Source organism: Acartia tonsa, chromosome 12, assembly GCF_053477335.1.
Source record: "Acartia tonsa isolate MP-2025a chromosome 12, ASM5347733v1, whole genome shotgun sequence".
NCBI lineage: Eukaryota > Metazoa > Arthropoda > Copepoda > Calanoida > Acartiidae > Acartia > Acartia tonsa.
The window spans coordinates 41,536,627-41,558,915 of NC_137271.1; the positions used below are offsets into that span (position 1 = coordinate 41,536,627).

Here is a 22,289-nt window from a genome sequence, read left to right on the forward strand (position 1 = left end):
ATAAGTTATCATTGTCTTTTGGCAAATTTTTATTGAGAAGTGGTAGCGGGTCAAAGTGTCTCAAGAATCATCCATGTGACGTCATAAAAATGAGGGAGATGAGGGGAGAAGTGGGAAAGAAAACCCCTAAAAATGAGATAGATAATCACTCATTTTTATGACGTCACATGGTTGATTTTTGATACTCTTTTTCCCGCTACGAGAAGTGTTATATTTGTTCTTAATATAAAAATGTGGTGACTTTGTTTGAACACCTACAAATTTAGGTCTGGTGACTAATACATAACCAGGAGTTTTTCATAAAAAGGAAATACTTGTAAATACTTTTACCAGAAGATTTTCAGCTTTCGACAAGGAAAGACACATTTTTGTTGCTATACAAAAAATATCTCAATTAACTTTAAGGTAACTTTGTTTTATTTAAGTGTATGTCTTTTTTTGGCTATAAGTATTAGGAAATATTTTAAAGTATCGCTTCACAACCGATTAATATCTGCTGGATTAGAACCATTTTTCTGTCCCAATGAAAAATCATGTGTTGCATCATATTGCAGCCTATGTTCCGAGAATATTAATATTCGTTATTTTAATATCCGTGAAGAGCTGAATCTTTAACATGATGCGACAAATAACTTTTATAATCGTTCTTAGATGTATTTGAATGTCTAACTGATGAATGCGAATGCTTGTCTTATCAGTAAAATTTTATGCCACCTTTAACATGAAATTTTTGCTATCATTTACAGAAATATTATTATTTTTTGGTTTGACATATTAAAAAATAATTTTCAGTCTTACTATGTATTTTTTTGATGCATTGCATATATGCCAAAGCATAGGATGAATATGTCTGTCTACATAAAATTTTGTCTCATCACTCTTTTTTTTTGTCCGTTTGTCCATCTATGTTTTTTGTGCTTTGCTATCCATTGATGTTGTCATCCTTGTTTATATTTCTATTTTGTCTCTTTTCATTGCATCTCCGCTTGTTATGAACGTTTCAAGTCTAGTTTTAATTAAAATAACCATTTAGTTTTAATTAAAACTAATCTTGTATTAATATAATCTTATTTTCTAAACTTTGTTTGTGATAAACACGTACCCTGTTAGTTTAGATGATAAAGTCACTAATGACAACAATGTATATTATATTGTAGTTTGAAAATATAATTTGAAAAGCAAAGCTTTTACATAATTAGGGTCAGTCAGTCGTACGTCGCGGTTCGCTCTTTTCGTTAATTTAGCCATGTTAGATAGATTTCAAACTTTCCATGATAGTTACCAGAAAGTCCGTAGGTTCATTTAAAATATTTTACAACTATTTTTATGATATTATTATAGCGAAGTATCTCTATATCTAAATATAAAAATAAAAGTATGTCTTTTTACTGTATCCTGAATCTTCGCTATTTTGCATCAAATTTATGTACAATTTTGTAAAGATTTACTAATTAATATTCTGTTTTTTAAGTTTTTGTTATTTTTCGTTTATCGGTCCTTCTTGTATAAAGCTTCGGTTTTGTGGATAATGTCATCCTTGTTTCAAATTAAACTTGGCATTGTTTTTGGTATCATGATTTGCTTACACATGTCATTTTTAACTTTCTCAGACAAAAAAATTTAATACAGTATTTTTAATACTATAATACTACCAATACTTAATTTCTTAATAAACAAGGATGACAAAATGCATAAAATTCTATACAAAATTGTAAGTAAAATTGTTGCAAAACTGCTTACAGAGAGGATACTGTTTAAGGACATACTTACATTTCTAGGACTTGATTATAGAGCTGCTTTGTTTATAACATTGTACCTTGTTGTAATAGAAATAAGTATTAAAAAATCCGGTAAAAATGTAACCGATCAGGACATACGGACCGACCCTAATTATAAAGTTTTACTTTGAATAATCCCTAAAAAATTCCATAAATATGCAATTTCAAGGGTTTGTATTAACTGTAATGTATGTCAACTTAAATAAAAAAGTGGTCAAAGCTGACAAAACATATCCTTACATCTATAAATAACAAGTGGTAATAGTTGACATTGTAGAACATTTGGCCTTTTTTAAAGAAAAATATTAAGTTTTATTTTTTAAGTAATATAAATATCATGCGAAAATAAAATCTATTTTCATGAGCTATTTGTACTCTATTTTGACATATTTTAAACAATTATATTTTTAGTAGCTAAGCTACTCTATAATTCACTTTGTCTGTCAGTCAGTCCGCCAGTCCGTTACGCTATGGGGAAAATAGGGTTTACTCAGCTCCTATAAGAGATAGAATGGTGAAACTTTATGACAACATTCAAAATTCATTAAGGAGCACAATTAACTATAAAACACCAGTTGCGGTCGGACCGCTCTTTAGCAGGTTTTAGGCCATTTTTATATTTTTCACATTTTCTTCATATCTTCAGTGTTTATGGTCCGATTTTCAAAATTTTTTAAGTTTTGGATATCAAAATTAAATTACCCATCATTTAAAGAAAACAATCATGACGGCCAGACTGGCTTTTTGCAGTATTTTTCCATATCTCTGGTGTATATGTTCCGATTTTCCAAATTTTTCAGGTTAAGGATATTATAAAAATATAATTTTCTGTCGTTTTAAGAAAACAACCATGGTGGTCAGACTGCCTTTTATCAGGTTTTTGGCTATTATTATATGTTTTACATATTTCCCCATATCTTTAGTGTTTTTGGTCCAACTTTTTTGGAATATCAATATCAAAATAATTTTTCCTATTGTTATGAGCATCTTTTATGTAATTTACTTTGACCGTCGTCATCATACAAAATAAAATAAGGTTTCGTGTTTATTTTCTCCAATAAATCTATTCTTGATTTTAATAAATGCAATTTAAATCTACTTGTACGTACGTATTCCCATCTACGATTTTTTGTGCTTCGCTTTTTATGGATGTTGTCATCCTTGTTTATTTTTTCTGTAAAATTTTACTCAACTTAAAAAGTACATTATAATTCAGCATTATTATAAAATTAAAATAATCGTATCTAAAGAAAAAAATTCCAAGTTAGAGCCCTTGATAAAAGCGAAGCTTTTCTGTTATTAGGGTCATTCTGCCCATTCGTCTGTTCATGACTTTTAATGTTAAATAAGGCATGTTATAATTTTTATTTTTTAAAGGAAAGTTTAGAACTATTTTTTGAGAGGTTAATTTCACCCCCACCCCCCCTAAGGCCTCTAGTGGTGTATTTGCTAGTATGTTGTTTTTCAGGAAAGAATAGAAATAATAACTTTATCCCTCAAATTTGAAAAACTAAAATATCCCTGAGGGGGTAAAGTAATTCCATATTTATGTTGGGGGCGTGAGCACGTGTTTAGAAGTGTGTGTGAGCACGTGTTTAGAATAAAAGTATTGTTTGCGTCTGCATAATTATGTAATCTATAATACAAAGTAGAACAATGTCTGTTTGTTTGTCTGTCTGTTTGTTTGTCAGTCTGTTTGTAGCGAAGGATCTCTCTAACCGCTGAACCGATCGGGTTCTTCTTTAAAGGGTAGCTTCTCATATGTCCCGGGAAGGTTTATAACTATTTTCTTGGGGGGTGGGAACCCCCCCCCCCTAAAAAAAAATGATAAATCCCCCCCCAAAAAAAATTTCTTTTTAAAACTAAAATTTAAATAGTGGGGTCGACTACCCCCCCCCCCCAAATTTTTTTTTGTTAATTTTATTTTTAATCTAAAATACGAAAAATTGGTTTGATTAAACCTCTTGGCTAGTAATAAGTATAATAATAAGTAATTCCATATTTATGTGTGTGTGAGCACATGTTTAGAATCAAAGTATTGTTTGCGTTTGCATAATTATGTAATTATGTAATAATTATGTAATAATAATTATTAATAATAAGTAATTCCATATTGATGTGTGTGTCTGAGCACGTGTTTAGAATCAAAGTATTGTTTGCGTTTGCATGAACACAAGTAATGAACTTCTCAAGATATTTCTGGTGCATAAAAATTTTTATTCTGGTAATTTTTTTTTTGTTCCAAAAAGAATTGGATCAGTTCAACTTTTACATCACACAAGTAAGATAAAAAATTATGGCGTTCTCCTCTAAGGTACTAAAACGCAACAAAATAAAAGAAGAAAATTGCCAGCATGAACAAAAATAGTAAGATCTTTAATTTGACACTTTACTTTTTAAATTCTGTTGAGTAATTATTGAAAAAATCAATTTTTTTAACCTCGGTTTAATCAAAACTTTGAACTTAAATATATTCTCACACAGCCATAAAAAATATGTGTTTATATATGACTTTAGAATGAGAAAAATATTACGAATCCATTCTAAGCAAAATTGAAAAAGTTTTATAAAACTATAATAAAAAATATAAGTTTATTTTAAGAATCAAAATTTTTGGCTTTAAAGGGTTAACTTGAACAAAACCTAAATAAATGTACATACAATGTAACAGATATTTTTTAAACACAAGAAACTGCATTGTTTTGAAGTTTATAAACAGACTGAAGCATATTTGTTCATAATTTTTCATTCTTTACATGTTATCTATTGTATATATTGTATGAACATTATCCTTTTTGTCAATTCTATTGGTTAACTTCTGAGGTTAAGCATCCGGATTTGTCAATTTTTGAGATTTGTGATTGGCTAGTTAAATAGTTACAATTAAGTGTTGCCTGTAAAATATAATATGTTAGGCCATTTTTATTTTTTTTACTTTTTTTCAATTTAGCTTACAATCGATTCGTAATATTTTTCTGATTCTAAAGGTATATATGAACCCATATTTTTTATGCCTGTGTGAGAATATATTTAATTTCAAAGTTTTGATTAAACCGAGGTTAAAAATATAAATTTTTTCAATAATTCATCAACAGAATTTAAAAAGTAAGGTGTGAAATTAAAGATCTTACTTTTGTTTATACTGGCAATTTTCTTCTTTTATTTTGTTGCGTTTTAGTACCTTAAAACCAATCTAATTTTTTTTAAAAAAGCCTAAATTACTTCAAAAATTAGAGATCTACAAAAAAACGATTGCAAATCTAAATTCTATGGACCATTTTACATCTATTACTTACTAAAAACACTGACTAGCTATTCTAAATAAAAAACAAAAACGTTAAGACGCCTTCTTTGAAAATTTGAGTACCCCCCCTCCCCCCCAGACAACTATTTTAGTTTTAGGTTAGGTTATGTTGTAGGCTAGGGAGACGAGCGCTGCGGCTAGGCAGGCAAGGGGGCCGAGCGCTGCGGCTAGGCAGGCTAGGGAGCCGAGCGCTGCGGCCAGAGTTGTTCGTTGTTGGGAAAATTGAAAAAAAAAATTCTTAGAGTATATTACCAAAATTATTAAGATCCTTAATTCTTTCAATGAATTTATTTTAAAGAAAATTATAATTTACTTTGTCCGTCAGTCCGTAGCGCTATTGGTAATATTTGTTTTTCTTGGCTACTACTAAAGATAGACTGCTGATATTCTTATGAAGATTCTTTACTCACTTGGTCCGTAGGTCTGAAATACTTCAAAAGACGTGTTTTTCACGATTATCTACTTTCTAGCATATCCTTCTTTATTATGTTGTCATTAAGGTTAACTTGAAAGTCACTTCACATAAATATCCTCCTATAAAAGTAACTGGATGCATGCCTGCCTGTATGTCTTTGTGAACCAAAGGATCTCTCTGTACTCGCTGAACCGACATGATTCTCCTTTACAATGTAGCTTCTCATAGGTCCTGGGAAGGTTTATAAATATTTTTTTTTGGAGGGACGGGGATACCACTCCCATCCAAATAGAAATCCAACGAACGGGACTATACCCCAAATTTGTATTATATTTTACTGGATCAAGTCAAGAAGAGTGTGCCAATTCCCTGTTTTGGCTCACTTTGCTTGACTTGGGGAAATATTGACATACTCTGCTTTACTAGTTATTAATTAATATGATAGAACATTTGGCAATTTAGATAAAAATATCAAGTTTTATTATTTATGTAAGAAAAATTACCATGAAATTTTTGTACACTTTTGAAATGTATAAAATTGAATTTATCATTTATATAATCTCCACATTACACTTTTCTTAACAAAAATCATAAAATGTAAAGTACTTACAGTATATTTCAGCTTTTTTATTAAATTATTATAATCGTATCTAAAGAAAAAAGATTCCTAGGACGATTGTTACAGCATTTTGTTAAAAGCAAAGTTTTTCTGTAATTAGTGTCATTCTGTCCGTCCGTTTGTCTATAACTAATAGCTTATATTGATATTTGAGGCCTTTTATAATTTTCTAAGGAAGTTTTAAAACTATGTTTGAGATGTTACCTTGGCCCTCTCAAAGACCCCCCATCCCCCTGATCACAATTTTTTTTCTTTCTTTTTAAAACTGAAATAGAGGTCGACTTCGCCCCTTCTCTCTAGGAGTGTACCTGCTGGTATTTTGATTTTCAGGAAAGAATATAAATAATAACCTTATCCCTCAAATTTGAAAAACTGAAATATCCCTGACGGGGTAGTAATTGTATATTTTTGTGTGTGTGTGCGCGCGTGTTTATAAGAATCAAAGTATAGTTTGATATGTGAACTGAAATTATATTTATTTTTTGTGTTCCAAATAGGGTTTGATCAGTTCATTTTTTTCCATCAGACAAGTAAGATAAAAAATATTAAGATCCCTAATTCTTTTAAGGAACACTTATCTTTTAAAATTATAATTTATTTTGTCCGTCAGTCCGTAGCGCTATTGGAAATATGGGATTTTCTTGGCTTATAGTAAAGATAGACTGCTGGTATTTTTTGTGAAGATCCCCTTCTTTAACAGTATTCAACTCACTCGGTCCGTAGGTCTGTCATACTTCACGTGTTTTTCACGATTATCTACTATCTAGTAATGTTGAAAATGGCCGGATAATAACGGATATCCGGCTGATTTTTTAATCCCGGATATCAGATTATCCGGCCGAATATCCGGTAATTTGCCGGATATTCGGCCATTTTCAATAACAGGCCGGATACCGGGTATCCGGCATTAGAAATCAGCTGGATATCCAGCCAAAAAAGTATCCGGCCCAACCCTACTATCTAGCATACCCTTCTTTATCATGTTAACATTCTTGTTAAGTTGAAAGTCACTTTACATAAATATCCTTCTACAAAAGTAATAGGATCTGTGTCTGCCTGTATGTCAGTGTGTACCAAAAGATCTCTGTACTCGCTGAACCGATACAATTCTCCTTTACAATGTAGCTTCTCATAGGTCCTGGGAAGGTTTATAAATATTTTTTTGGAGGGAGGGGCATACCACTCCCATCCAAATAGAAATCACCCCTAGAATAAATGAACCCATCTAATTGTTTCTTTCTTTTAAAAATAAAATCGAACGTTGTATGTCAACTTATACCCCCCACCTCAAGTGCTCCTAGAGGCCTAAAATTGAAATATTTAAAGTAGACGGTCGACTTATCCCCCCATACTTAAAGTGCCCCTTGAGACCTCTAGGGGCGTAGCTTTTAGTTCATATCTTTTTATATAAAGTAATAAGGTTTTTTTTTGTCTGTAGCGAAGGATCTTGCTAACCGCTGACCCGATATGGTTATCCTTTACATTGAATTTCTATAGGTCCTGAGGTGTTTTTAGGCTATTTTATTATATAGATAAAGTCTGGGTAGGGTTTAGGCTATTTTTCTCCTTATTTTTTCTTTAGAATAGAGCCTCTAGATGCTAGGGGCGCGCCCGCTTGTATCTATAATACATAGTAGAATGATGTCAGTCCGTCTGTCTAGTATAACATTCAGTCCGTCTGTCTGTCTAGTATAACATTTATTTTGTAATATTTTTAGATAGTACATTTGTATGATATAAACAAATTATTTTTAGGATGCAAGACCACGAGTATGCTACCCTCAAGGCCCGTTTTGACGCTGTTCTGGACCGTATGGAGAGAATCAAGGCCGCTTTGATTGCGGCAGCTGATGGTCTTAATCATGAAGACAAGTATAGTTATTTATCACATCGTTTTAGAGACATCTCTTCGCGGATATAAAAATTTCAATTATAAGATTAAAACTAGTCTTGTTAGCCCCGAGTGGCCGAATACCCGGGCTAACAAAACAGGTATTAATTTTATGATTTATATTTTAATATTCGTGGAAAATTTTCTGCAACACGATGGTTTGCATGATGTTTTAGTATGGCTTGAAACTGGTTCTAATCCAGTGGATATTATACGGTTTTAAAGCCATACTGGAAAAAATATTTGGATAGATAGGTACTTGGTAAACACAACCATCCATAAACTGTTAATAATCTTATGACTTTTGTTTTAATATTCGTGAAAAATTGTCTGAGAACCAGATGTAATCCAGCGGATATAGAAATATTTCTCTTTCGCAGAGAAAACATTACTTGTTAGCGTTATTTATATACGAACGGACATAGTGAGCTTTAGAGTTTATCCTTATTTTTAGAGAAATCTTCACAAAAATATATAGCTAGAAATTTTATTTATTCCACAAAAAAATAGAACTTAATTGACCTGTATCTATATATCCTTATATACAAATAACAGGACGTCTGTCTGTCTGTAGCTTAGGATCTCGCTTACCACTGGACCGATTTAATTCTCCTTTACAGTGAAGCTTCTTTAGTCCAAGGATGGTTTATAATAATTTTAGAGGAGGGTACCTCCACCCTCCAAAGAAAAATCGCCCCTAGAAATAATGACACCCTCAAATACTTTTCCATTTTTCTTTTTATAAAACTTAATAGTCGACTCCCTCCCTCACCTCACCTAAGTGCCCCTAGAGGCCTCTCGGAGCGTAGCCATTAACTCTTTATTATTGTAGGCGTCAGTGTTGTGTGATGCTCTACAATCACGGTTACCTGGAAACCAATCTCAGGGTAGGATATTACCATTTTCACAGGAAGGGAGGGGATATTGGTATTGGTAATTTTACTAGTACCCAAAGTTTTATAGTCACGTTTTCTTATTCGTTAGCCTAACAACTTTGGGTACTGATATTATATTATTAATTAGTTGGTTCATTAAGTTGAGTGTCTAAACTTTTCAGCCAATATTTTTAGTCTATAGTAATTTTATTTAGTTTATCATTAATGGGATTAATCAATTTTTTGTCCATTGTCTTATCCCTGAAGATTTCTGCAATTTTTTAACCTTGGAAAAGTGTCTACGGTTAAAAAGCCTCTTCCTCACAACCCATTTTCGTGTGTGTGTGGGGGGGGGGGGGGTGTAATTTTCGTCCCCCCCCCCCCCCACCTATACAAAATTGCTTATTCTATTTTTTTTAGCGTGTGGAGCCCTTGAGAGAGAAGGAATACCTGTCTGAGCTGCAGAGCTTGGATAGTGTCGAGGGGGACATCAATCGCCATGCTCAGGAATATAAATATATGGATAATATTAGTAAAAATTAGGGTTGGGCCGGATATCTGGCCTGGCCGGTTATCCGGTCATTTTCAATATCCGGCCGGATACCGGATATTAAAACTATCAGGTTACATGATATCCGGCTGATTTTTGACACCGGATATCCGGTAATTTGCCGGATATCGAACGTTGGCCAGATATCCGGCCGGAACCGGATATCCGGCCCAACCCTAGTAAAAATGTATAAAAAAACACAAATTGGTGCTTTCACTTAAAGTGCATTGCATATCGATCACTCAATCCCCCCATCCCCCATTAACTTTTTTAAAAACTGAAAAAGTTTTTTTTTGTCTATGATTAAAGAAGCTCTTCAAAGTGTCTTAAAAATGAGCCGTGTGACGTCATTATATCCATCTCTTTTTAAGGGGTTTCCTTTCCCACTTCTTCTCCTAGCCCTCATTTCAATGACGTAACACATCACAAATTTTAGGACACTTTGTAAAGCTCCTTGCCTAACCATTGCGGAAGGCACTAACCCTGCAATGCCCTAACCAGGCGTGACTGCCCAGTACTCTATATAACCTAACCAAACATTTTTCTTTTGATGAAAGCAGAATTTGTTTTTGATATTTATCCAATCTATTTATTTAATTATATTTACAGGAGACATCAATATTTGTTGGTGATATGTGATCTGAACAATAGAATAACATGAAGAAAAAAATATTCTACAGCCTTCTTACACCATACCAGCTATAACCAATAACTGAGATACTTAAAAAAATATTTTGTAAATTCATTTGATCTTGGGGACCTCCAAAAGACAGCTGAAAATCCGAAATATTTTTTTGATGAATTAATCAAATTGTTGGTTTTACCTATTCCTGAAACCATCCACTGATTTGGTCCTTCAAATATTCTGATGATTCTAAACCAATAACTAATCAATTTTTAAAAGCGAAGCTTTTCTATAATTAGGGTCGGTCCGTCCGTCCGTCCGAGATAGATAGCTTTTATTCGTTAATTTAAGCATGGTAGAATTGTCCTATCGATTTCAAACTTTGCACGATGATTCCTGTAGTAGTTAGGTACGATTTAGAAAGCGTAGCAACTCTATAATCATTACCAGAATGTCCGTACGTCCATTTTAAACATGTTGATTTTTTTACTTTTTTAACAACAAATTTTTATGTGATCTGATTTTTGGTCTATTGATTCTTGGGACAATAAAGAACAATAGTATAAGCGAAGCAACTCTATAATCAAGTCCGAAAAATGTAAGTATGTCCATAAACATTATCCTGTATCAAGCAGTTTTTCAACAAATTTACTTACAATTTTGCTTTGACTCTTTTACATTTATGTATATTCTGATTATTCAGTTCTGACACTATACAGTGTTAATGTCCGTTTGTCCTACCGTTTCAATGCTTCGCTTTTATGGATGTTGTCATCCTTGTTATCATTATAAAGAATATTTTTCTAATTCTAAAAATCTACAATCAGACTGATAAAAAAAAGTTCTACCTCACTTTACTAATCACAGGGTATTTCACGAAGAAAATACAAATTTTAACATGACATATTTGTTTGAAAAAGCAGCTATGACACTTGCTTACGTAAAATCAAGCCTTTTTATACTTTTTTTTGTAATTAAGATATTAACAAAGCTTTTGATACAAAATATAATTAATTTTTGTTTTATCTTAGTTTAAGTAACTTTAATAATACATATTATATTTTTTAAACTTCAATAAAAAAATTATTTTTTAATTGTAGTTATTTATTTTAGTATCGTAGCTACTCTATAACTAAGGTGAGTCGTTATATCTTTCTTCGCGTATGTGATGGACAGTTACGTTTGTGATTTAAGTATATATACTCTTTTATCAATATAACAGGGCTCGGCAGCCGAGACTATTATTTGAACCCGTATGCGTGCTTAAATTTTTGTTCTTCAAAGTGATTGCCATATTTTTGGTTGGGCTTAGGCTTCTAGCTTATTTTGTAGGTTTATTTTTCTTACGCTTACAGGCGTTAAACAATAAATGTACAAAATCTAGAGTTCTAATCGGATCAAATGAAACACAACGTCGGAACAATCCGATCATATTTTGGTACGAATTGGCAATTACTTTTTCATTAAGTCGCCGAACTTCGCAAGGTAAGAAATTAGCCGCATATTATGAAAGCTGTGACCAGTTTCTTATATTACCCGCCGGCAGTTAAAAATCCGGCAACATATTGGTAACGTGTCGAGTTCGGTTAAACCGCGGCATTACTACGAGACGTCAAAAAAGTTATCTCCTCCTGCTACTATTTGTTTACTAGCAGCTACGCCCCTAGAAGCCTCTAGTAGTACTTAAGGTAGGAAAGGGGAAATTTTGCCTCATACCATTATAAATTTGAGTTTCAAGAGTAAAAAATATCTTTTTGGGGGGGATGGGGGTGAAGTTACCCTCCCCAAAAATAGTTTAAAACCTTTCCAGGACCTATAAGAAGCTTCACTATAAAGGAGAACAATATCGGTTTAGCAGTTAGCGAGATCCTTCGGGACAGACAAAAACGATTACTACTTTATATAATAGGATATCAATGCAATGGGAAGTATTTTGAAATTTAATCCAAGTTTTTTTTCCTTGACAACTTTGAAAACTTATCAAAATAGAATTGGTTGGTCCAAAATTTGCTACAAATAATCATCTGCAAAAAGGTTAACATGGTTTTCCATGATTAGGGTTGTACAATCCTTAAACTAAAGTAACAGGATGTCTGTGTGTTTGTACCGAAGGATCTCGCTTACCGCTGAACCGATCGGGTTCTCCTTAACAGGGTAGCTTCTCATAAGTCCCGGGAAGGTTTATAACTATTTGGGGGGAGGGTACCACCACCCTCTCAGGAGAAATCGCCCCTAGAAAAAAATTACCCCTCCCGAAAAAGAGACTTGAACGTAACATAAACCAATTATTTCTGGAATTAGATATTTTAACTAAAAAAACATTCAAAGTGCCACTAGAGGTCTCTAGGGGCGTAGCCGCTAGTAGTATACACTAAGATTTATAAGTTGGAATAGTTATTTCTCGCATCGTATTATAAACGGCTTTCCGTGGATATAGAATGTACAATCTTCAATCTTATGATTGTACATTTTTATATTTGTAGAAAGCTGGATATAATACGATGCTAGACATAGTTTTTTCGTATGGATGAGAACCGGTTCCTGTCCACCGGATTCGAATGAATACGAGAAAGAATTTTAATGTTAGAGGGAGATTTGAAATCTGCATCAAATTTTAAAGATTTTTTTTTTATAAAATTCGTTCTTGTATCCTAATTCTAAAAGCGGAAATACAATTTAAGTTAATTAATTTTGACATCTGTGATTGGTGGATCGAAAATTATCTGCGCTCTGATTGGAGAAGCTTAATTGTCGCACATCATTCAACAAATTAGAGCGCAGGTAGTTACCAATCCACCTATCCTATTGGTCAAATTTATGAACTTAAATTGTATTTCCGCTTTTAGATAAAGAATTATACAAAAAACGAAATTTATAAAACAAAATCCTTAAAATTTGATGCAGATTTCAAATCTCCCCCTAACATTAAAATTCCTTCCAACTTATATATCCTATTGTACAATACATCAATTTCGTTTAATGAAAAATAACCGCAAATATATCCCCCAAAAACTTAATTTTCACTAGACACCAAAAAATAAGAATTTCTCAATTGGAATGACTTTATTTCATAATTAAAGATAAAACATTTCCATCTAAAATCAACGATCAATATATCGACTTAATTAATCAAATGCCTAAAAAAAGGTATCATTAATTTTGCCATGAAATATAATTTCTATGACAAAACTAAAAGATACAAAGACGAAAAAAGTACAATCTATTTAATAATGATTAATATTTAGCATCAAATTATATAAACTACAGGTTTACATTTTAACAATAAATCTTTGTTTTTTTTCTTCAGAAAACATTTCCCTTCATCTTATTTTATCTAAACTAATTGCTATTTTTTTATATAAAAAGCTTTATAATAATTTTTACTATTTAAATAAAAGTCAAACATGTCTAGATAATTAATAATTGTTACAATTGATAATAATTAAAATCACAGAAAATAAATAAAATACATAAAAAGAAAATTACTTTCATACTTTGTTTCTATAATACCTAAATATAATTTTTATTATAATTTTGAAATATTAAGTTTTAAAAAAATGTTTTAACTCAACCTTACTAAAACACCATTATCTAAAATGGGTTAAAAGCAGCGTTGCGGAACCGTTTGATTTTGATGCGGCTCCGGGTTTGACTCCGGCTCCGACCTAAAATCAAGAAAAACTCGACATATTTTTTCCCCACGTCTATTTTTGACTTTTGAAGGTTTTAAAAGTTAAATTTTTGATAAAAATGGACTTGAAAAACTTAAAAGGGGAATTTGCACATGACAAAACAGATTAACCAAATTATAATTTATAAAAAAAAATCTCTTTATTATTTATCTAGTCCGGAGCCGTTTTCCGGCAAAATATGGCAGCTCTACAGTTCCCGGCTCCGCAACACTGGTTAAAAGGATGGTTAAATTATAGTTTAATTTAAGAAGTACAAATATTCTTAAATAGGCAAATCAAATGCAAAATAAAAATTATTTCAGCTCTTAATTGATTAAACACATATTCAAACTTAAGTAAGAGATTCAAAAAAAGTAATTTTAATATTTTAAATCAGGCTTTTCTTAAACTAAACCAGAGATAAAGGGACATCTTAAAGATTCTTAAAAAAAGTAGTCTAAAATTTCCGGCCCCTTCATATAGTGAAGAGCTTGAGATGCCTTATATTTCCCAAACCCTTAACCCCATTAGATTATTTGAAAATGAGTTTAATACAAGAACACCGGCTTATAGTAAAATCTAACATAAACAAGAATAAATCTGAGATTTCTAATCCACAAAATGCATCAAAAACTAAAAGCCTACGATGTAAGCCTTTAAATTAGTTGCAGCCCTAAAAAAATTTAAAATGTTGTTTTATAAATACTAAATACTTTAGTATGTAACTAATAAGACAGTTGTTTTATACTTTAAAAACTTTAAGATTCAATAAAAACAATAAGATTTAGAACTAACCAGGTTAAAGTAAATGCCAGATCAAAAACGTCTCTCCTTTTTAAACATAAAAATTGAAAATTTTTGGTTATTTTTCATCAAAAAGGTTTTAACACTGGGTTTGAAATACATTTAGAAACAAGCTAGAAATAAGCTTTGATTCTTAAAATACACCTTATTAAAGATTATAATTTGACTAAAACTAGTTAACCACTGGTTTTAAGTATTCATAAAAAAATGACAATTAAAATACTTTAAAGCATTAGGAATTGTAGCTTTCTATAATATTCAATACAGCAATAGGCCTTAAAACAATGTACCTAATGTTTTTTCACTAGGTATGCATTTCTTAAATATTATTTTTTGTGAAATGATTCAATAAATTATGCTAATAACATATTATTTTCTGTCAAAAATGTTCAAAAATTGCTGAGCATTATTTTCAGATCTTGGTCAATTTTCATTTTTTTATGTTGTTGTATAAAAGTTTATTTTAGATAAAAGTATGTGTCATTTTAAAAAGTTTAGTGATTGTATTTATAAAATCAATCACATACTGCCGACTTATTTTCTTCATAATAATAACTATCTAATACACTTCTTTTTCAATCCTATTTGAAAAAAAACTTAAGTTAATATTTACTGAATAAGTACATTTAATTGTTTGTATTTTAAAATAAATATTATTAACTAGAAATGCCTGGATGTACCATCCAGGTTTAGATAAATTAGTGAAAATTATTGTTTCCTTTTTTTATAATACATTATTGGTATTGCATCTTATAGCTATTCTTTCATAGCGTAGTGGTATGATATGAGAGAATGGGGTACGAAGATCAGTGGTTCAATTATTGTTGTTAGAATAAACATATTTTATTTCCTTTAAAAACAATTTAATTTTTTATTAAATAAATAAAATAAAACTAAAACTTATTTTGAAAAGTCACTTAAAATCTTTAAAAAAGCAATTTAAAAAAAAATGTTGCCAAGCCTCGAACCGACTTCCTTGGCCCTAAATATTCTAAAGAATATTTCTTTTTATGACATTGTAAACAATATCAGTAATTAATAAAATAAAACTAATTTTGAAGTCCCTTAATATATTTAAAAAGGTAATTAAAAAAAAAATTATCGCCAAGCCTCGAACCGACTTCCATGGCCCTAAATATTTTAAAGAATACTTTATACTAATTGTTTAAATTAACTGATCATTAAAGCATTCCTCTTTAGCTCAGTGGATAAATTTTATTGTTAATATTTTATCCAAGCAGTCTGAAGCACCTAAGATCGAAACCTCTTCGGGTATTTAAAAAATATTTTTATCTGTATAGAGAGAGAAAGAGAAAGAAAGATATTGTTGTGTGGAGGGGGGGGGGGGTAATTTTTTTCCAGAACGATTTCTCTTGGGTGGGTGGTGTTACCCTCTTCCAAAATAGTTAGAAACCTTCCCAACCTATGATAAGCTTCCCTGTAAAGGAGAACCATATGGGTTCAGGGGTTAGCGAGATCCTTTGTCACAAACAAACAGACATACAAATAAACATTCTGTTACTTTATTATATGGATGATAGCTTTAATAGTTTATTATACATGCGGGCAATAGAACTGGAATTCTTGATAAGTTACTTGGGGGGTTTTGAACCGGCGACCTATAAGCTTTGAGGGATACTTAATATTATAGGAGGAAAGAGAGAGAGAGAGAGAAAGAAATTCGTAGGTTGCGTAATTTTCAATCATCAGCGACCGTTTAAACGGATATAAAAATCAAAAATTTATAAAGTAACAGGATATTTGTCTGTGTGTTTGTATGTTTGGAGGGTAGGGCGAGTAATATAATAGTTATTTAAAGCATCGTATTATTAACTATTATTATATAACACTGGCTTTAATCTGAAATGATTGTGCATTTTTATATTCATAGAAAACTGGATATAATAAGATGTTAAATATATTTTTCAGTCTGTTATGTTAAATAAAAAAAATTTTTTAAATTAATGTCCCCACCTGGAGTCGATCTTGGATAACCACGACCTTAGCCTTTCAACGTACCCCTATGCCACAAAAGCCGCATTAATATCAAACAAAAATTGGTCATGTTTTTACAACCCAAAACAAAATTAATAATGGGGATTAATCAACCCTTCTTTTTCTTCCATTGTTCTTTCCTTGAACTTTCCTTGAATATTAATATTTTTCTTCCATTGTCTTTTACCCTACTATTAATCTTTTTCTTCCATTTTCCAATCCCCGACTATTAATCTCTGAATATTAAGGGGATAGAAATTGAAATTATTATAATAGCTAACACTATTACGCCGATATTAAATTACACCAAATTTTTGTTAAAAATATTGTTATAAGAGCTAAAAAAAACGTTCCGCCGACATTTAAATACTCTTTTGTTTTAATTTAAATTAATCTAATAATTTTTACAAAGACGACATTATAAAAAAATCACGGAGGTTTCATGAATTTCATTTTGGGAGGTGGGGGGAGACATAAGCAGGAAATAGGGAAGGAAGAACATATGAAGTGGGATGGATTTATAATAATAGTATAGTTTTTTTTACAAAAACTTAATTTTGATGTAAATTATTAAAAGAATATCGTTTTTAGGATTATTATATGTGTATGTACATTAAATATAATGTTTTAAATAGTTTTAATTAATATTAGGTCAGTTTGAGCTTAATTTATACGAAACATTGCTAAATTTTAAATCTTTTATATGGGAAATTTTGTCCATGTACTTTTCGACCGAAACCACGAAATTCAAAAGTTGGGAGGTTTCGTGAGAAAAAACTTCGAGGTTTCGTGAATCATACTATTTTTACTACCTTATCTATTTTTACTTCCAATCTTTGAAGTTGCATATAGCTTATGTATAGAATGTGTGACTTCTTATCTGGCTAACCCAGGTTCGAATCCCGTCCGAGAGGGCCACCGATTTTGTAAATGTTAAAAATTGGAAGATTTCATTAAATAAAAGTTGTCGCAAATATAGGTATTAAATAAGTGCATAAATTAACTGTCTTTAACTTTATTATTACAAGAGTTAGCTTTGAACATTTTTTATCTATTTACTAGGGCTAAACATAAAATCTTATAATAAATAACGACAATAATCATGATTCTTTCTTCTAATTCCTAAAAATGTTTACAGCTAACTCTTTAATATCTCGACCTTTATGGTAATGTTCTATACCATACATTTGGAATTACATAATCAGTTTAGGCAGACCAACTATTTTAATAATTCTAAATTCAATAATAACATACCGTCTCAAAAAACAATTATTTGAATCTAAAATCATTTTAAATTGAGCCACCTAATCATATATTGTCTCATATATTGTTTTAAAATATGCTATGTTTTTTTTTTTTATTTGTATATGATGGTTACAGCAGTACGATTTTAAATCGATTTAAGTATAATAAAGTGACTAATCTACTAATACCTCTGCTTTTAGGTAATTACTATTAGTTTTTGGAAAAAAATATATTTTCAAACAAAACTCTTCTTTTTTAGATTTCCATCCTTGGTATCAAATCCTTACTTTAAAGTAACATTAGTAAATTTGCCTCTTTATTACACTACAATCAATTTAAGCACCTCACTGGGCAGAGTGTGGAAATATGCTAGGCCGCCTCGTGGTGTTGGCAGAGTTTAGAAGAAGTTTGAGAGTACATCTACAATATGTTGTGACACCGCGTCTTTGCTGGAGCGTACGGTTAAACGGTACATCTGAAAAAAATTTAAATAATCTCTCTGTCTATTAGCCATTTAACGTCAGTCTGTAAAGCTTTCTGTCTGCCTATCTGTCAGTAAAGCTTTCTGTCTGTCTGTCGATCAGAAAAGCTTTCCGTCTGTTTGTCTGTCAGAAAAAGCTGTTTGTCTGTCAGAAAAAGCTTTCTGTCTGTCTACCGGAAAAACATTCTATCTGTCTGTCAGTAAAGCTTTCTGTCTGTTTGTCTATCAGAAAAGCTTTCTGTCTGTCTGTCTACCAATAAAGCTTTCTGTCTGTCAGTCAGTAAAACTGTCTGTCATCAGTTATACTTATTCAATTAGTCTCTAAGTAATTTGGTCACTATGTATCTAGTATATATGAATGGTTTAGGTTTTTAGGTTCTAGCCTAATCTGAAGGTCCTTTTAATGTGTGTCTGTTAGTCTTTCTATAAGGTTGATTACCTGTGCCTGATTATTAGGTTCTAGCCTGAGTAGGACTCCTATCTGCAGGGTCCTGGTGTGGATAATCTATCTATCTATCTGTATGATTACCTGTGCCTGATTATTAGGTTCTAGCCTGAGTAGGACTCCTATCTGCAGGGTCCTGGTGTGGATAATCTATCTATCTATCTGTATGATTACCTGTGCCTGATTATTAGGTTCTAGCCTGAGTAGGACTCCTATCTGCAGGGTCCTGGTGTGGATAATCTATCTATCTATCTGTATGATTACCTGTGCCTGATTATTAGGTTCTAGCCTGAGTAGGACTCCTATCTGCAGGGTCCTGGTGTGGATAATGCCAGCACACACATAGTTCTCTGGATTGGGGTCAATATTCTCCAACAGCTGAAACAAAACATAGGACATCATCATTTCACGTTAGCCCTCCACTATTCAGTATCAAGGGTGCAAGGATAGGACAATCATAACAATCAGAGACTTTATTGCGGTTTATACAGGGAGGGAGGGGATATTGGACTGTTTATTCTACTAGTCCCCAAAGTTTTTAAGTATCGTTATCTTTTACGTTACATCAACAACATAGACGTCCAAGGGGGGGGGGGGTAATGGGGCGATTACCCCCCCAAACGAATTTGGGGGTGCCTACGGCACCCCCAAAAATTTTTTCATTTTACCCCCCCATTTAAAATTTACCCCTACCCTAGGGGTGCCGTAGGCACCCCCAACCATTTAGGAGGGGGTATTTACCCCCCCCCCCAAATAATTTTGGGGGAGTAATAAATAAAAAATTTTGCGCATTTTTAATACTAAATTTTTAATAAAATTTAAATTACCCCCCCCAAAAATTTTACCCCGGGGGTAAATTTTTGGGGGGTAAACAAATTTTACCCCTGCCAACAGATTTCAGGGGGGGTAATTATCCCCCCCCCCAAGCAAATTTTACCCCCGGGGTAAAAATTTTGGGGGGGGTAAAAAAAAATCGCGCGCCATTTTACCCCCCCCCCCCAAAAAAAAATAAAAGCTTGGACGCCCCTGGTCAACAACTTTGGGGACTTTTGAATGGTTGATTCATAAAGTTGAGTGTTTAAACGTTTCAACCTTTAATTGCCACGAAATGGGTTTCCATAAAAAGAATGCTGCGTTTTTTCAATTTAAAAATTTAAACAGAGTATACAACTATTTATTTAATTATTTCGCTTTTGTTGGTACGGCCTTCATAGAAGAAAAACAAATTATCTTCAATCCATTTTTGCTGCATATTAATTAATGCATCTTTTTAGAGCTGTATTAGACATTATACAAATGGCTAAAATAATAATTTTAAAATTTTGAATTCTTAAGTTGTATACTTTGTTGAAATTCTATCATCTTCGTTCAATCAATCAATGTCTAAAAAATGTAGAAAAAACGCGGCATTCATCTTTCAAAAACCCATCTCCGAAGACTTAAACCTGAAAATAAAACAGCCTAAAATCACGTGAAATATGTTGAGCTTATCTGAATAGAGAACCCAATTGGTTCAGTAGTTATCAAGATCTTAAGCTTCAGACAAAAAAAACTTACTACTTAATATAAAAGGATTACGATATCTTGACATTAGTCCACCCCCCCCCCCCCCATTAATACAAATTGCAAAGAAATTTGCAACAAAAATGAGCAAAGTCACAAAAATGTCTCTTTTGTCTTGAACGCTCAAAATGAATTGTCGTAAAATATTTTTCAAGTACTTTTCCTTAAGGTCAAACAGTATTTAAAGTAGTTTTAGAAATTTTTTAAAGCAAAGTTTTACTAAACTTTATTTTGTCGGTCTTTTTATCTGAATGTATGTTCTTCTGTATGTATGTCTGTATGTCTTTGGTTTTGTTGGTATTTCTGTTTTTTCTGTCTGTATATATGTCGTTCTGTCTGTGCTTTTGTCTGTTCTTATGTCTGTTTTCAGTCTGTATATTTATATATCTTTCTGTCTGTATAATGTCTGTTAATCTGTCTGTATGTCCGTTTTTCTGTCTGTTATTTTGTCTGCATGTCTGTTCTTATGTTTGTATATCTGTCCTTCTGTCTGTTTGTCTGTTCTTATGTATGTATGTCTTTTCTTATGTCTGTATGTCTGTTCTTTTGTCTGTTATTTTGTCTGCATGTCTGTTCTTATGTTTGTATATCTGTCTTTCTGTCTGTATATCTGTCTTTCTGTCTGTATATCTGTCCTTCTGTCTGTATATCTGTCCGTCTGTCTGTATCCTTTTGTTTGTATATATGTCCTTCTGTCTGTATATCTGTTCTTCTGTCTGATATTTTGTCTGCATGTCTGTTCTTATGTATGTATATCTGTTCTTCTGTCTTTATGTCTGTTCTTCTGTCTCTTTGTCTGTTTTCAGTCTGTATATTATTATATCTTTATGTCTGTATAATGTCTGTTCATCTGTCTGTATGTCCGTTTTTCTGTCTGTTATTTTGTCTGCATGTCTGTTCTTATCTTTGTATATCTATCCTTCTGTCTGTATATCTGTTCTTCTGTCTGATATTTTGTCTGCATGTCTGTTCTTATGTATGTATATCTGTAATTCTGTCTGTCCTTCTGTCTGTTATTTTGTCTGCATGTCTGTTCTTATGTTTGTACATCTATCCTTCTGTCTGTTCTTCTATCTGTATATCTATTCTTCTGTCTGTATATCTGTCCTTCTGTCTGATATTTTGTCTGCATGTCTGTTCTTATGTATGTATATCTGTTCTTCTGTCTTTATGTCTGTTCTTCTGTCTCTTTGTCTGTTTTCAGTCTGTATATTATTATATCTTTATGTCTGTATAATGTCTGTTCATTTGTCTTTGTGACTGTCCTTCTGTCTGTTATTTTGTCTGTATGTCTGTTCTTATGATTGTATATCTGTTCTTCTGTTATTATATCTGTTCTTAAGTATGTATGTCTGTTCTTATGTATGTATGTCTGTTCTTATGTATGTATATCTGTTCTTCTGTTATTACATCTGTTCTTATGTATGTATGTTTGTTCTTATGTATGTATGTCTGTTCTTATGTATGTATGTCTGTTCTTATGTATGTCTGCTCTTATGTCTGTTTTTCTTTGGTTCTGTCTGTTTGTCTGTTGTTCTGTTTGTATAATACATGGAGGCGAAATAAATCTTCCATTGTCCTATCCCTGCATGTAGTTTTGTAAGTGTATATTTTACCCAAGATAATTAGAAAGGATATTTACAAAACAATCATGGATATAGTAAAAAGCAGGGACAAGGGAAGGCTATTCTGGCAAACAATGCTTTAGAGCTGATTTCTTAGATTTCCAGTTTAAACTTGATGATGAGATAAAGCAACTTTAAGCAGAATTTGATAAGAAACTCAAGCATTATTTTAATACTTTTTGCTCTGTTTACTAAAAGCCATGCTTAGAGGATTGTCAGAGTTTGTCTGCACATTCAGTTTATAGATGTATGAGCAAAGTCAAAGCTTTTTTTACAACTTTTAGGTATTTTATCTAAATCATAAACTACTCGTAAATTATATGTTAAATAGTGAATAAATTTATTAAAAATTCTAAAGAGTGGATAGCTGTAATACTTTTAAAAATATTTAAGATTGTTTAAA

General features: G+C 31.8%; 2 protein-coding genes across 3 annotated transcripts in view; one reads left to right on the plus strand and one right to left on the minus strand.

Annotated features, from left to right (window-relative positions):
- The window catches only part of LOC145334020 (uncharacterized), a 33,641-nt gene extending 22,580 nt beyond the window's left edge, over positions 1-11,061 (plus strand). The window contains exons 2-5 of the mRNA XM_080179298.1: positions 7,872-7,988; positions 8,840-8,894; positions 9,303-9,386; positions 10,039-11,061. Of these exons, the coding sequence (XP_080035424.1) occupies positions 7,872-7,988; positions 8,840-8,894; positions 9,303-9,386; positions 10,039-10,071 (289 nt within the window). The 3' untranslated portion in view covers positions 10,072-11,061. The remainder of the gene's footprint in view (positions 1-7,871; positions 7,989-8,839; positions 8,895-9,302; positions 9,387-10,038) is intronic.
- A 6,959-nt stretch (positions 11,062-18,020) lies between these two features.
- LOC145333151 (AP-2 complex subunit alpha-2-like) lies at positions 18,021-19,120 on the minus strand. Of its 2 annotated transcripts, none has more exons than XR_013884473.1 (2): positions 18,693-18,956; positions 18,021-18,247 (listed from the first exon to the last, which is right to left on the minus strand). XR_013884473.1 is itself a non-coding variant. In XM_080178302.1 (2 exons), the coding sequence occupies exons 1-2, from the start codon at positions 19,101-19,103 to the stop codon at positions 18,170-18,172; spliced, it is 219 nt and encodes a 72-aa protein (XP_080034428.1). In that variant the 5' UTR covers positions 19,104-19,120; the 3' UTR covers positions 18,021-18,169. The 2 variants fall into 2 exon arrangements, 1 of the variants encoding a protein (XP_080034428.1); XM_080178302.1 differs by lacking the exon at positions 18,693-18,956 and adding an exon at positions 18,963-19,120.
- Between the last annotated feature and the right edge of the window lie 3,169 nt (positions 19,121-22,289).